Source organism: Chrysoperla carnea, chromosome 3 (genome assembly GCF_905475395.1).
Source record: "Chrysoperla carnea chromosome 3, inChrCarn1.1, whole genome shotgun sequence".
Lineage (NCBI taxonomy): Eukaryota > Metazoa > Arthropoda > Insecta > Neuroptera > Chrysopidae > Chrysoperla > Chrysoperla carnea.
In genome coordinates this window covers 27,601,556-27,617,932 of record NC_058339.1, presented here as the reverse complement: position 1 = coordinate 27,617,932, position 16,377 = coordinate 27,601,556, and the positions used below count along the sequence as shown (strand labels likewise).

At 29.3% G+C, this 16,377-nt stretch overlaps 2 protein-coding genes across 2 annotated transcripts; one reads left to right on the top strand and one right to left on the bottom strand.

Annotated features, from left to right (window-relative positions):
• Nucleotides 1–3,064: 3,064 nt before the first annotated feature.
• On the bottom strand, nucleotides 3,065–5,017 carry LOC123296532 (ataxin-3-like). The gene is made up of 3 exons (XM_044878042.1): nucleotides 4,869–5,017; nucleotides 4,223–4,789; nucleotides 3,065–3,744 (listed from the first exon to the last, which is right to left on the bottom strand). The coding sequence occupies exons 1-3, from the start codon at nucleotides 4,890–4,892 to the stop codon at nucleotides 3,403–3,405; spliced, it is 933 nt and encodes a 310-aa protein (XP_044733977.1). The 5' UTR covers nucleotides 4,893–5,017; the 3' UTR covers nucleotides 3,065–3,402.
• A 618-nt stretch (nucleotides 5,018–5,635) lies between these two features.
• Nucleotides 5,636–14,108, top strand: LOC123296515 (cold shock domain-containing protein E1). The gene is made up of 9 exons (XM_044878008.1): nucleotides 5,636–6,028; nucleotides 6,118–6,657; nucleotides 6,725–7,147; nucleotides 8,628–8,807; nucleotides 9,737–9,936; nucleotides 10,081–10,288; nucleotides 11,153–12,225; nucleotides 12,509–13,087; nucleotides 13,697–14,108. The coding sequence occupies exons 3-9, from the start codon at nucleotides 6,728–6,730 to the stop codon at nucleotides 13,863–13,865; spliced, it is 2,829 nt and encodes a 942-aa protein (XP_044733943.1). The 5' UTR covers nucleotides 5,636–6,028; nucleotides 6,118–6,657; nucleotides 6,725–6,727; the 3' UTR covers nucleotides 13,866–14,108.
• Nucleotides 14,109–16,377: the final 2,269 nt, after the last annotated feature.

Sequence of the window (16,377 nt, the reverse complement as noted above, 5' to 3'; positions counted from 1 at the left end):
TTTAGCACATTTACAAAGCACTCACTTGTCAGTACTGTTTGCTAGTTAGTGTACGTAAGTTAGCTGTAGATTGAATTATTTACTTATATTTACTAAACTGGCATTGATAACATTAGGTTGGTTTTAACTTTTCAATTTTTCCTTTTAAATATCATTGATGTCTCCAATTTTAAAGAAAATCTACAATCAGAATTAATTTTTACGTCTGCCTTTTCATTAACGCTAAAGTCAAGCTCTGTCAATCTGACATTTACTGGCGTTAGAGTTTGAAAGCGTCAAGCGTCAGCGTCAGCGTCAGCCAGTACTTACTGTCAAATCAAAATCAATCCTAATAAAAATAAAAAGCTAAGCATAGTCATTGATGTCTCCAATTTAAAGAAAATCTACAATCAGAATTAATTTTTACGTCTGCCTTTTCATTAACGCTAAAGTTGACAGTCAAGCTCTGTCAATCTGGCATTTACTGGCGTTAGAGTTTTGTCCAGCGTCAAGCGTCAGCGTCAGCCAGTACCGTCAAATCAAAATCAATCCTAATAAAAATAAAAAGCTAAGCATAGTTTAGCTTTTTTACGATGTGAAGCTGATAAGTTATTTTCCAGATGGCAGCAAGACCTAAACTGGCCATGTTTTCTAATTTGACGTCAAACCAAAAGTATTTTACGCAAATTTTTCGAATGCGTAATATTAACATTACGTTTAGGTGGTAAAATTTGAATTATTTGAAGAATGAAAGGTATTTGAAAGAATGAAAGACTGAGAAATTCGATTACACAACTTACATCGTTTAACTATATATGTTTATTTATACTTGACACTTGGAAGTTAACGTTCAAAAAATACACTCGAATCAGGACTCGAACTCGGACCTCTTGAATTCACATCAAATGCCTTAGCCAGTTCGGCCATACAAGTTCCCCCCCCTTCCCTCAATTGTGGATCCTACAACAATTTTTGTCTGAAAGAGACCAGGACTCCACATTCTTGATACCTATTAAAGCTAGGTTAATTTTGATCAAAAATTTGAAAAGTATGATCCAAATATAGTAGGGTTACATACTTGGTTTATCAAAATTGGATAAAATTTGGATGTGATAGAGCAAAATAAAATTTTTTGGATTTTGATGACATCATTAAGTTAAAAAATTCGATTTTTTGGATAACACAGGCAAATTTTATCCGATTTCATTGGAATTTTTTTTGAAACCCACTAATTTTGGGTCATTCTTTTCAGCTGTGATGTCATTTTTTCGCTAGCTATCATTTATGTGCTTTATTCCGGGATCAGGATTCCACATTCTTGAAACCTAGTAGAGCTAGATTAATTTTGATCACAAATTTGAAAAGTATGGCCCAAATTTAGTAGGATTACATACTTAGTTTAACAAAATTGGATAAAATTTGGATGTGATAGAGCAAAATAAAATTTTTTGGATTCTGATGACGTCATTAAGTTAAAAAATTCAATTTTTTGGATAACACAGGCAAATTTTATCCGATTTCATTGGAATTTTTTTTGAAACCCACTAATTTTGGGTCATTCTTTTCAGCTGTGATGTCATTTTTTCGCTAGCTATCATTTGTGTGCTTTATTCCGGGATCAGGATTCCACATTCTTGACACCTAGTAGAGCTAGATTAATTTTGATCACAAATTTGAAAAGTATGGCCCAAATTTAGCAGGATTACATGCTTAGTTTAACAAAATTGGATAAAATTTCGATGTTATAGAGCAAAATAAAATTTTTTGGATTCTTATGTACAAAATAGTACAAAATTTCCACCAATCCTCTTAACCGAAATCTTACTAAGATCAAATGAAATGGTATGGTTATGCAAAAAAAAATTATTTGTTGATGCAGGTAACAGGGGTACTACTGCCTGTAAGACCCATTGAAAACGGAAGTTGAGAAATTTTGCTATATTATGTCTGTGGGCAAGGTTTAAAATAATTAATAAAACGACTTATTTTTAAGAAAATATATTTAATAAATAGGTTCTTTTCCCAAAATTGTCCATAGGTACATTTATTGTTAGATCTAAATTTGAAATACTATAATAGAAAAAGCCAATATATTATAATAGAGTTGTTACTCACAGCTTAAACGAACAATTCCATTACATAGACAATTCCAATGTTTTATTTTAGTTAACAAACTATAGAAATAATTTTTTATAAATGCTTTTACATAGCTATATATACACAATATGTACAGATTTCGTATTTTGAAACTAAGCAATGAAATAAAAATAACATCATAAAATGAAAATAAAATTAAAAATGTCCACTCCGATCTAATAAATGCTCAATTTCAATGTTTCAGTGTCTTTAGACTTTTTTTAAGGGTCAACAGTAAATTCTTACTGAAGAGATTATATATAGTGTGTCCCCGGATAGAGGTAACTATACTTTTAAATTTCCTTATTTTGCATTTTAAGAAAAAGTCATTCTTTATAAGAATTTTTGCTTATTCTGAAAAGTATGTAGGTATATTTAAAATTTCTTAATAATGTACAGGGTAGCCAAAAATTTGGAATCACTATTTTTATTTTTGGTAAACTACCCTTCTCTTTTTATAAGTTGGCGAAATGTCACTAAGAAAAGTTACTCGCAATTAACAATTATGACTCTATACAAATACGTCTACCTTTACCCCAATAAAATTTGAACTTTTAAATCGTGGATCGTGCTTCAGAGGCACTGCTTCTATTTAAGGAATATCAAATACATAACAAAATTCAATAATTAAAATCATTGGAGGAATCGTCATAAAACTGAAACATTGAATTAAAAATTCCATTTCAATTTCAATTAAATTATTATGATAGAAAATGTGTTAATAAAGTTATTAATTAATTAAAAAATAAAATGTTAATATAAATACATTTAAATAACAAACAATACTTGATCTACATTCATTAAAAAACAATTTGTTAAAAATTAATTGAAACAACGAATACAACAATACGGAATAATATTTATTAAATTTATTTATTTAATTTTATTTAAATTATTTAAAAGAATAATTAAATAGTAAAAAAGGAAAAATTTCTCAAAACTTTGTACGTTAAGGTTAAACGACCAATTACTATTATATTCATTAAATAATGTCCATTAACGATCGAAAATGAACGGTGCAGTTTCAACCATGGTTGTTTTTTCAGGTATTTTTTTGGCTAGGGTTCATTAATTCGTAAAAAATTAAATACAAAATTAACCTTCAGGTCATATAACTAGTGTTATTCAACATTTCGACATTCAAACACAGGTCTAAAATTTGAGGAATCCAAACTAAAATTTTATTTAGTGGTCAGCGTTAATATATATTTTTTGGGTAATAAATTTAATATAATTATTCCGCCATATTATTAAATAAACCTATAATTAAGGTAAAAAAGGTTAATGTTATGTAGGTTTCGATGTTGAAGTTGAGGAGGTTGATGTTATTTGATTCAAAAACGCGAGCCGCTTCTGACGTACTTCATCGGGATCTGCACATGGTGTTGCTGGCTTTGAAGGTGTTTTACATTCTAAACTCATTGATATTGCTTTTCGTAATTGAGTTTCTTCATCTGACGAATTTTCATTTTCATCTAAACTTAACGATAATGCTTTCTCTAATTCAGGATCATTATATGTAGAAATAAGTGATGATGTGGAAGGAATTTGTTTATTACCTTCTAAGCTCATTAATAATGCTTGTTGAAAGTCTTTATCCTCTTGACTAATAGCTACTTGTTTTGAATCCTAGAAATATTAAAATTACGTTAAGCGATTTTGATTATAAAAATATTAAATGAAACAAATTTGCTATGACATGTACAAACTCCTCAAAATAGGGCAAGGATGGCGAAATATTAACACGCCAATACTTTCTGCACGCCACCGATCACCAAGTTCATTATATTACGAACGAACGCGAGCTCGTTTGTTATTGTAGTTACATCGTGGAATGCAATTGGAATTTTGAAACAAATCACAAATCCGTTATTCAAAAAAGCGAACCAAGGCAAATGTTCGACGTCAAAGCCCTCCTGCTGTTCTTAAACACCTCCAAATGGTTCATGGAGTAGTGGCCGGGGATGAGCCAACCCATTAACGGTATCACAACGGACCCTATGTTCTAAGTGTGCCCCACCCCAGGACAGCCACTCTAACCTAACCTAGCCTACATTAATGGTTAGTAATTTATGTTAAAGAATTAAAATATAAAATAGATGTATACCTGTGAAGGGGCAGTTGTTGTACTTTTTATAGAATGAACAGGTGTATAAGATAAAATATGATCTGCTTCACATTCAGGTAATTCTCCAAATACAACAAATATTGAATAGCCTTCTTGCTGTAATTGTGCAAGAAACATTGCTAAATATGTATCCGAAATAGGTTCAGGTGATGTTAATAATGAATTTAAATTAAACCATTGTTTTCCTAATCGCCTAACTGTAAACCAATGATCTCTGTAATGGCAGATAAATGCTTGCATACTACTAGGACATTTAAATGCTTCTTTAGCCCGATCTTCTGTACTTGTGTATGGCACTAGCTCAAGACCCCATACTTTTAATGCACTACTTATCACTTGTACAGAAAAATAACCACTATCATCCATATTACCAGATGGTTGTGCTAAAAACGTACGATATTCTTCACTTTCTTCACCATTTTCAGCCATTCTCATACGTTCTTCATCGTCCATTTGTTGTGCTAACGTGCCTAAGTCAACTGGTGTAAAATATGGACCTTGTAATAAAGCATTTAAACAATGTTGTGCACATAATGATCCTTCTTGCTAAAATTTTATAGAAATTCTCTAATTAATTTAGGTTATGTTTTTATTTATTTGAATATGATATGTTAATTTAAAAGACCTTTTCATGAAATATTGTTTCCATTACAGTTGCTGATTAAAATACAAACTTTAAATATTTACAAAAAGTCTTAAATATTTTATAAAAAAATAATCAAATTGTTATTTTATGAAAAAACTAAAATTAAAACGCAAATGTCAAATTCGAATCTGTCGTACAGTTATAATCCAGTAACCTAACTAAATCCTTGGGAGCATGTTCTAAATTTAAAAAGGTTGTGATCAATCTCAATATTTTCTAAAAAAGGTATCCGAAGTTTTTGTGAAAACTTTGTTAAATAAATTTGTGCTGCAAATTAGAAAACAAATAAATAATTTTATTAACTTCAAATGTTATGCAGTAGAGTAGTAAAATTTGAAAATGTTTGAATAGCACTGGTTTTATTTTTAAACAATAATATTTTTTTTGGAAGTAAACATCATTTTGGAATTGTTAGAAAATTATATAATTTTGTTAAGGATTGCATAAATAAATCATAATAATTAAGAGCAAAATTCCCATTGAAATTTTAATTTTAAATAAAAGCAAATAATAAAAAAGAAATTCATAGATATGAATATTAATAAAATCGTAAAAATCCGATTGTATAATCGAATAATCCCGAATTAATATCATAGACTGTTTAGTGTTTACAATAACCACCAATAACCAATGAAATAAAGCAGTTATTTTAGTACGCTCTTGTTTTGTAGATTATGTTGACATTCAACATGGCGGCATGTCGTCAGTGCTGTGCTGTGTCGTGGTGAGTTTACAAAATTCCTATTTTTCCACATAATTCTCGACTTTTCGCTGTAACTTTGCACATTCCTACAAAACACAAATATCGAATAAACATATTGTAAATATAATTAAAACTGTATATTGCGTAGTTACTCAAATAAATTTAATTCAAAAAAATACATATAACCCTTGCGGACACAGAGGTTCATTCGATGCTTTGTGCCAAACTGTTTTCGATATACATTTTTTAGTAAAAGTTTTTGTTGAAATCGTAAAATTGTAGCTGTTTTTAAGTTTAAAAAAATCGTTCAATAAAGTCACTATCGAAGAATTTTGAAAATTAACGTTTAGAGTACAGTACTTAATGTGCTAATGCTATGTATCATTGTATAATTGATATTGAAATGATTGATATTACTTGATTGTGTATTTATTTGGTGAGTACAAATAAAAATTATTGTATTTTGTATAGAATATATGTTGAATTTCTTGCAGCTTGTGTAACTAATGACTTCATAATAATTAGATTAGGAAATTCGAAGTAACCAGAAGTATAGAAGATATAAAACCAAAATACAAATTAAATTATATAAAACTGAAAACTGAATAATATTCTATGTTGATGAAACCGAAAACTGAATGAGAAATTTATTGTTTCTGCGCTGACACAACCCGCACCCAGCACGCATTGAAGACATCTGAGGATTTTTATTTCCCACTTTTGGAGTTTTGTTCAAATCAAATTAATCGACTTCGTACAGTGAATCCTTGTTATATCAATTTTTATACGATTTGTTTTTGCGTCGTCTTTATTTTTATTTTTATTTTTTTTTATTATACATTTGTGTTTTGTTCTGTTCAATTCATTATTCTTGTGAAGAAAACCCACGAAATTACGTAACGAACTACATATCTCATGGGAGATATTAATTTATTGCCATATAAGGACATTTAATTAATGCTGGATTTAACCATTCTGTGATAATTGCTACACTTATATATTAATTAAAGCTACTCAGAGAAAAAAAAGAGTAACCAAAATCAAGAAATCGAATTACTGTATTAAGTAAGTGTGGTATTGTATTACAATTGCGTTGAAGTTTTATTACATTTGGCTCTTTCTGTCAATATAGACTATGTCCAGCAATCCTCAGTGGAAACCATTCCAGCCGCCTTGCACTATGAATCAGGATCCCGCCATTTTGGATTTTAAATCTATGACTGTTCCTAGCAAACCCCCACAATCTTGTAGCTATCGAAATACAACTAGCTGTTTCGGCGGTGATTATCCATCGTCTCCACGAGAAAAATCTGCACCGTACTCATCACCATACAGCCCAATTACAACTGTAACTACACGACATTCAGGTCGTTTCCCGATTGGAACCTTCTCTGTCGATACAAATAATACATTTAATAGCAGCGGTGATGGTCTTGGCTCGCCAGCTTCAAACAACGTTTATACTAACGGTAATAATGGCTCCACAAATTCTACATACGATTCAAATTCATCTAATCAAGGCACTAGAGAGACTGGAATTATCGAAAAATTATTGGTAAGGTTAATGACTTTTACACATATTGATTTGATTACGATTCCCATAGCATAGGATTTGACAGTAATAATTTGAAACCATGTCAAAATAACAAGGAAAAAAAAAACTTTTTGGCATTTACCACAGTAATACAAACCACCCGAACTTGATTAGCACGATTTAGGTCAGCCTAATCCATAAATCATCCTGAAAGTATAATATCGATTCAGGCTGATGTCAAATCATGGCCCCAAAAATTGTTTGAAAAGATAAAAAAAAATATTCTCTGTTGTAAAAGCTGCCACACTGGGCTACATTGTGACGGCGATAATTTTTAACCCCGACTAACAAAGAGGTGTGCTCTAAATTTAATTCTGTTTGTTTGTCTGTCTGTGGCATCGTAGTTTCTAAATGGATGAACCAATTGATTTTTTATTTTGAAGATAATTTGATCGATAGTTTTCTTGTCTCTCAGACCTCAGTGCGAGTTTGGGATTCTGTATCCGCTAAGAAGTAGTAAAGAGATGATGATCTTCAAACGGCTGAGTAGATTTTCTTGAAATATAGCTAAGAACAATGTCGATCAAAATACCTTTCAAACAAAAATAAATTAAAATCGGTTCATCTGCTTAGGACCTACGATGCCACAAACAAATCAATCAATCAAATCAGAATACATTTTTACATAGATCTTCCACAAATCTCGATTTAGAAGAGCTTCCAATTAAAATAGGTTACAAGTGGGTTAATTATTATAAGAAAGTGGAGATTGGCAGCTGTAATATTTGACATGTTAGTCTTGTTGTAACGTCTTATTTGACATTGTTAGTCGCGCCAAATCGTTTTCTGTCATTCCATATTTTAAAATTTGTAAGAAACGATTTTTTAAGAATATAAAAGAAGTAAACGAGTGCATCCATTAAAGGACCGCTTAGATGATTTTTAGCCTCAAATTTAAGCGAAGTAGTAGTACATTTTTAGACCGTGGGCGGAACGAAAATCTTTTAAATAAGAGGTAAATCCTGGAATCAGATGAAAGAATACGGAAGATCTCGCGGACCGACAGAAAAACAAGCTAGAGAAATAATTTGTTAAAATAAACACAAACTTTGTTTATTTATTAATGAGAAACTAACCTGTTACAAGAAATTTCATTTCTATCAATTTTATTTTAAAATTTTAAGACACAAATTTAATGAAAGAATGATTATCCTTTTCTATCACCTGGTAAGATCATGCCCACCGAAGATTTCTCAGGTGTTCATAAAATGATCTTACTTTCAATACTATCTATATAACTTTAAAATGATAAATAATAATAATAAAAAAGCCTCTTTTGCCATAGTAATTTTAAAAAACTAACTATGTTAAAATTCATGCGCCGTATCGAAATCAAATTTCTTTTGTACATCAATTTTTGAATAGAAGATACATGAACATTTTTAAAAACTAATGCCCCATGATCGATTTAAATTTAATGTTATTTTAAAATTGATTTCAGCACTCATATGGTTTTATCCAGTGTTGCGAACGACAAGCAAGATTATTTTTTCACTTCAGTCAATTTAGTGGTAATATTGAACATTTGAAAATTGGTGATCCAGTTGAATTTGAAATGACATACGATAGACGCACTGGAAAGCCAATCGCCAGTACGGTTACAAAAATTGCCCCTGAAGTGGTTAGTAGACAGATATTTTTATTATAAATATATGAACAACAACTATTGAGATTTTGAATAGGGAATATTCATGAAATTTAAATTTGGTTCAAATATTTTTCTTCCGTAACTTTACTGACTGGACATTTCAAGTAAACCATTATTTTAGTAATTAATATCTTTTTAATTACTTAAAAATAATTAATAAAAGTACAAATTCAGTGAGGGCATTTAAAAATTTCTAAAACGGAAATTCAAATTTTTATACGGACATGAAATCAAAGTACGGGCTAGTAAAATTTGTTGACATACTGTATGGAATTAATTACTTACATTTTATATGGTATTTGATTAAATTATACTATTCTACGGCTTTTTATTAGAAAACTTAATAATAATGTGTGTAAATTCTGTGTTGTAAATTCATTTTTTTAAAGTGTAAATTATACATTGAACTGTCACCAATTGACAGATCACGTATTTATACGTCATCAATAGAGAGCGCAAAAAAACTGCGTTTAAATATTAAAGCCACTTAAATACAGTATTTTTATTTTTTACTTTGTTATAAAGGTGTAAACTATGAATTAAGAATATAAAAAAAATACATGAATATTCCCTATTATGGAAATATTTTCAACAAGAAAATTTGTTATTATCATAGAGATAATAATACCCTAGAGCTGTATAGACACAGGAAAAGCAATTGGTCAATTCTGGACCGCAGGGAAGAGACAGAATTCAAAATTCCATTGGACTAAAGCTTTAGTGTTATTTTATACGTCATGTAAGAGCTATAGCATCAAAATTTATTTACAGTTCAGAAATATAAATATTTTTAGAGGTATACTTTAAATTAAATACTAAAGCTCCCCTTAATATAAAAGCAAGCATATGCCAAGAGCGAACATTAGCTACATTATAAAAAAAATGCATTCCATTTATTTTAGGTTTTAAGCGAAGAACGTGTAACTGGTACTGTTACCACTGAATTAAGAGCCGAAGGATCTGGTGGTGACACGCAAGGACGAATTAGTTATGAAAATCGCGGTGAATGCTTCTTTTTACCATATACCAAAGATGATGTCGAAGGAAATGTAACATTACGTTCTGGAGATAAAGTTAGCTTTCAAATCGCCACTAATCAACGGTAAAAATTTTACAATAATTTTTGTTTTTTAATTTGCCAAATTTGCATAAACTGTCAAAATCCATATTTTTTTGTTTTATAACTTTCATAAATTTTTTGAAATTTTTTACATATATTGAAGGTTTTTATTAACATCTTTTTCAGTGGAAATTTGGGAGCATGCCATGTACGACTTGAAAATCCAGCTCACCCAGTCAAATATCAAGGAGTTGTTTGTTCAATGAAAGAAAGTTTTGGATTTATTGAAAGAGCCGATGTAGTCAAAGAAATTTTCTTTCATTTTTCTGAAGCAAAAACAAAAGAAGAGCTGCGACTTGGTGATGATGTTGAATTTATTATACAAACTAGAAATGTAAGTGTAAATGTATGTGTCGAGTCTAATCACACGGTATCGTGTTAATATAATTTATATTTTTTTACACAATCTTTTTTGAATTCAAATGTAGAAATAATTACGATCTTTTCATTATTTTTAACCATAGTAATAATAATAATAATAAATACCCAAAGGGTTCCATAGGTTCTATGTCCTTTTTAAACAAATCTGGAGATAGGAATCTGTTTTGATAGCATTAATTCTCAGGATGAATGTAGGCTTCTTTAATCAAGATATGCTTTTCAATTAGCAAATTTTAATCGAGTACAGCTTGGTACCTAGCTTGTCGCATGTCTACCGTGAAAATTTAATATTTAAAATCGGTTTGCCGCAGCAATTCCTTAATTAACATCACGAGATTATCTTGTTAAAATAAACACAGACTCAAGCGTGGAGCGGGGTGAAAAATGTTTCCAATGCCGGCTTCATTTTTATTACGTTTGTATTATTCAGGTAGTTTAATTTCTCCAAGCATTCGTAGATAAACTTCGATCGGAATTTTAAAGAATCAAGGGATCTAAACGCAGCCTGACTAGAAGAGAAGATATTGACAGTTACGAATTGTAATTTTAAGCATAAATTTAGACATCTCTCAACAGAATGAAGATTTATGCTTGAGTACAAAGCCCGCCCCAGTCTGAATGATTCGGAAAATTGATTATTCATATGCATTTTCTGGTAGTATTTTTTTCTTAAAAAAGAAAAAAGAACTGTTGATCATAAAAATAGAAAAACTAGCATGATGTTTATATGCAGAAACACAGAATAATAACGCATCCTCTGATAAATTTGTTTAAAATCTTACGTAAACCACAAGTAATTAAGTCTATTATGTTTCAGGGAAAAGAAGTAGCATGTAATATAACCAAATTACCACCGGGAACTGTTGTATTCGAAGATATTAAACCAGATATAATAAAAGGTCAAGTTCTAAAACCTTTAGATCGTGGTAATGTTGGTCGACATCAAAATGATCCATTAACGGGTCGAATACGATATCGTGCAGCCGATCACTCCGAAGTGGAAGTACCATTTGGTGATAAAGATCAAAGTGGTGATTTCACATTACGACATGGTGATTGGGTACAATTTCGTATTGCAACTGATCGTAGAGATCAATTAGATCGTGCATCCGGTATAACATTATTAGATGAATCATTTGTTGTATCTGGTGAGAGACGTGAACAAGGTGTTGTTGCTGCGGCAAAAGACGGTTTTGGTTTCCTAAAATGTGTCGAACGTGAAGCTCGATTATTTTTTCATTTTAATGAAGTACTCGATATTGAGAATGATGTGAATATTGGTGATGAATTTGAATTTACTGTTATACAAGATCAAACCACATCTTTCTGTAATAGTCGTCAAAGTGCCATACGTATGAAACGTTTACCACAAGGCACTGTTAAATTTGAGACATTAACTGAAAGTAATGTGACTGGTGTGGTAACCAAAGAAATACCTAATTTGAATTGGATCAATCGTAGTCCATTAAAAAGTAATGGGCAGTCGCCAAATAATGGTGATAAAGCAACATCACCAGATAATGGACTAATAACGTATCAATTAAATGGACTGAAAAAAGCAATATTATTCTATCCCAAAGATTGTGATTTAAAAAATCCACCGCGTATCGGTGATAAAGTTGAATTTGATATTTGTCAAGTAAAACGTAATAAAGAATTAATCGCAGTTGATATCAAAGTTGTGAATTCGGCTACAAATTTACCAAATGGTACAACACAATCCACATTAAATAATACATCAAATACATCTATCAATAATAATAGTAATAATAATAAAAATGGTCGATCAAATAGTCTTACAACTCATCAAGGTTTCATCGCGGCGTTAAAGGATGGTTTCGGTTTTATTGAGACGGTACAACATGATCGTGAAGTCTTTTTTCATTTTAGGTACGTTCAGTAAAATTTATATTATTCTATTTGTGTTACAAATTTTGGTATGTTTTAACGGAACTAAAATTTCTATTTAAAAAATTTCCCAAAAGAATTGTTCCCTTTATTTGGCGAATCAGTGTATTTAAAATTTTTCATTAACTTTTTATTGATAATGGACAAAACATTATCTAAATTGTAAATAAACAACTTTGGTTTTTAATTCATTTATCTCTGGAAATGTTGAAGTCAAATTAAAATTTTCCGAATTACTTTGACAGTGACAATAATTTTTTTACAGTAATTTTGAAGGTGATGCAAATACTTTAGAATTGGGTCAAGAAGTAGAATATACATTAGCGACTAGAGGATCTACAGGTAGCTGTTCATCAGCTGAAAATGTAAAAATATTACCAAAAGGTACGATAGAAATGCCAATAATCGATGGAGAAGTTTTAGACGGAACAGTAGTTAGACCGCTACGATCTGTAAATCCAGATCAAAGTCAATATGCTGGTCTTATTCAAGTTGTTGGTGATGGTCCTGATGATAAAGGACCAGAATATGAATTTGGTATTATGGGACTAGCAAACAAAAAAGAATTGTTACAAGTAGGAGATCCGGTACAATTGCAAGTAGATTCAGCAGGTCGTGCTGCCAATATTATAGCTGTTAGGAAAAAACGACGAACAATAGTTGATGCCATAAAAGGTCCATTTGGATTTTTAGCGTATGAAGTAGAAGAAGGAAAAAAATTATTTTTCCATATGTCTGAAGTCAAGGAAGGTGTTAATTTACAACCTGGTGATCAAGTTGAATTTGTGTTAGTTACGAATCAAAGAAATGGAAAATCTTCAGCTTGTAATGTAACAAAAATAAGGTAATAATTCTTTATTTTTTAGTAATAAATTAGCTAGAACTATTAATCATCCCCATTTTTTAAATATCACAAGAAAGAAAATAATGAAAATACAGTAAAAAAAGACATGACAAAATGTGATATTAAAATTGGCCAAGAAATACGAATTCTAAGTTTTCCATGTTAAATTCTGTTTTGCTAGAAAGAGATACAAAGAAATCTTTGATAGGTTTTATCTTGGTTGTTTTTATAGTTATTTGACAAATTATTTTTCTGTTCTTTGGGTACTATATCATCGGAGGGTATAAAATACATCTGAAAAACTAAAATCAAATAAAATTCATCTTAGAATTCTTACCGAGCAGAATGTCGTCAACGTTCGCTAGCACAGGAAAAACGAATGTTTTGAATATAGTCTATGACGGTCTAGCAATTCATACGCTACCGTTATGGCTGTCAATTGCCAAATTGACTGAGTTAATTGTTGAAATACCATGTATAGACAGTGTTGATTACTCTGTCACATTACACATACATAACTGATATTCCCATATAATACATACTATACAATTTGCGCCTTTAAAAAATTAGTTTGGCTTTAAAATTTTATACGTCCTTTTTTAATTTCAGTGGAGATGTACAAGCACGACCTGAACGACTCAATAGATTGCGAACAGTATCATTGGATGATGCAGGTCCAAAATTACAAGTTTTAAGACAACCGAAAGGTCCAGATGGATCACGAGGTTTTTCCTCGGAAATGCGTTCACCTCGATTACCAGGCATCGTTGCCGAATAATTTTATAAATAAAACGTCATCACACACAAAAAACACATCATCCGATCGAGTTGGCATTAATCAAAAATTGTCTTATCGTCGCGTTTGTATCATCAATAATAAATTTGGAAAAAAATATCGTAAAGCATCCATTGTGACATAAGTTTTATTGTCTTTATAAGTTTTTTTAAATAGCTCATCGTTACAATGCGTGTCAGTAAATGTTTAAGATGAGTCATTATTTGATATATTTTCTTTTTTTGGAACCAGTCTTAAGTTTTGTTTCTTTTTATATTTTGTTAAAATTTTTCTTTTTAAAAAAACTGTATTGCTTTGCATATCAATCAAGTGATTTTTTTATATATGTATGTATACAGTGTGGTCCATGATAATGATACCCCACATTTTTTTAAACGAAAAAAAAAAATGTTTTGTTCTTTTGGTTAAAAAAAATGATGACTATTGACGATATAATATTTAATCAAAAAAATTTTGATATTATATATAAATAAAAATTGAAAATATATTCTAAAAGCATTATATATCAAAAAACATAGGGCGAGCTACTTATTTTCAAAAAAATTCAAAAATATGCATCATTCATAAAAATTAAGAACGTGCGAAGAAGTAATCAAAGTGGAATTTACATTGATGCCGATAACAAAAAATATATATAATATTATACATAAATAAAAAAAAATGGTTTACGTTTTTGTGTAAATGTAATTTGAACAAATTATTCCAGAATTTAGTAAAGATTTGTTTAAAATTAATTATTGATATGTTGTAAATTTTGTTTATTTAATTTTTACATTTATATATATTTAATATGAAATAATGTGAACAAAAAGGAATGATGAAACAAACTCAAAATGGTGTTGTGACTGAGCAAAACAAAATTAAAACATCGTTATTCTTTGACCTACATTTTTTCATGTGGTAAAAAATAGAAAATTGTGAATATGTAAAGAAAATATTATGTTTAAAATTTAATCATCTTCATTTTAAATTTTGATTTTTTTTTATTAACTTAAATTTCATTTAATGAGAATTTTATTTATTTCTTTTTTTACAAATTATATTTTTATTGGTTAAAAAACTTCAGTGTAAATTATCATGCAAGAATTTATAAAAAATTGTAAAATTTATTTGTTTGAAGATTTATTTATTTTTATTTTTTTGTACGTATGAAAGCAGGCCTTGAAACTAGAAACAAAAAGTAATAAAAATTAACCATTGGTTTTCTTAATAAAAACATAAATCGATTCATTTTCTAATGAAGAATCTCAGAACTTATTATGAAATAATTTAAAGCGTAATAATTGATAGTTTATCCTGGCGTGCTTACAGTAAATTATACAGCTATAACACAGTGACTAAGTTAAATATTATATTAAGATTGGATGCAAAATTAGCTCATTTATTAAAAAAAAGAAACGCGAAAAGCAAGATTTCAATTATGGAAAACGTAAATTGAAACGGAAGGTCTTTCATTTCCGCGTATTTGGGAGGTTGTGTAGAAATTTACTTGTTATAACAATTACGAACGAACTAGTTATAATAATTAAAGAAATAAGAGACTAGGTAGAATAATTTCTGACTTTTCTTGGTTTGAAATTTTTTTTTTTTTATTATTATGAACGTATGGGGTCTTTTTTGCATCGAATTTAAGAAGTTCAAAATAGTCGAGTTAAAATGGACACAGTTTTGAATATTTTTACTTTAGAAAATAACTGTTACGTGTTTAATTAAACCTTTTTATAAATATTCTATCTTTTTTTGTATTTCTTTTAAAATCACAGCAAAATAAAAAGAGGGAATATTTGTAAGAACGTTTATTTACACTTGAATAGAGTATTGAGGACAATTATTGAGTACATGTTATAGATAATATCCAGAAAAATTGCCATAGGATAAATCTTTTTAGCTATCATAACCAATTTTTAACTAGTTACAAATCCTGTTTGAGAGTAAATATTTGAATTTTAATATTAAAATTGGTATATATTGAAATTAAATCGTGAATGTTAAGAAAAACGATCAGTCACAGCACTTGATTAAAAATCAGTCGAAAAAAATTTAAACTTTGTAAATGGTAGCTGTGAATTCTTTTTCAATATTAAAAAAAAAAAATTATAATAAATAATAGATCATATTATTTATGTTGAATGGCAAAAAATGCTCGCGTTGTTATTTAAAAACAAAAAAAAAATTTTATCTTTTGCTTAACACTGCTTTTAAAACAAAGTATCTTAAGAATTGACAAATACTTTAAAAAAGCAAATTCAAATTTCTAAAACAAAATTCTTATTGAAAACAATTTAAAAAAAAAATGAGTATACAAAACATTTTATCATCATTGCTAAAGTGAGAGAAAGACAGTTAATGGTGGGGATTCGAGTAATATTTTATATTAAGGCAAAAGACTGCTGCAACTTTAAATACATTTTTTCTTTTTGATTTTGTGTAACATGTCCACAATTTGTTTTTACATAATAACAAAATAATAATAATAATAAATAGTTAGAGTAAT

Coding starts and splice junctions, on each gene's coding strand:
- LOC123296532 (XM_044878042.1), bottom strand. CDS start 4,892: ATGGAAACAATATTTCATGAAAAG. Junction 4,790..4,868: donor AAACAATATTTCATGAAAAG/GTCTTTTAAATT, acceptor ATAAAATTTTAG/CAAGAAGGATCATTATGTGC. Junction 3,745..4,222: donor CAACAACTGCCCCTTCACAG/GTATACATCTAT, acceptor TAATATTTCTAG/GATTCAAAACAAGTAGCTAT.
- LOC123296515 (XM_044878008.1), top strand. CDS start 6,728: ATGTCCAGCAATCCTCAGTGGAAACCATTCCAGCCGCCTTGCACTATG. Junction 8,808..9,736: donor CAAAAATTGCCCCTGAAGTG/GTTAGTAGACAG, acceptor CATTTATTTTAG/GTTTTAAGCGAAGAACGTGT. Junction 10,289..11,152: donor TTATTATACAAACTAGAAAT/GTAAGTGTAAAT, acceptor ATTATGTTTCAG/GGAAAAGAAGTAGCATGTAA.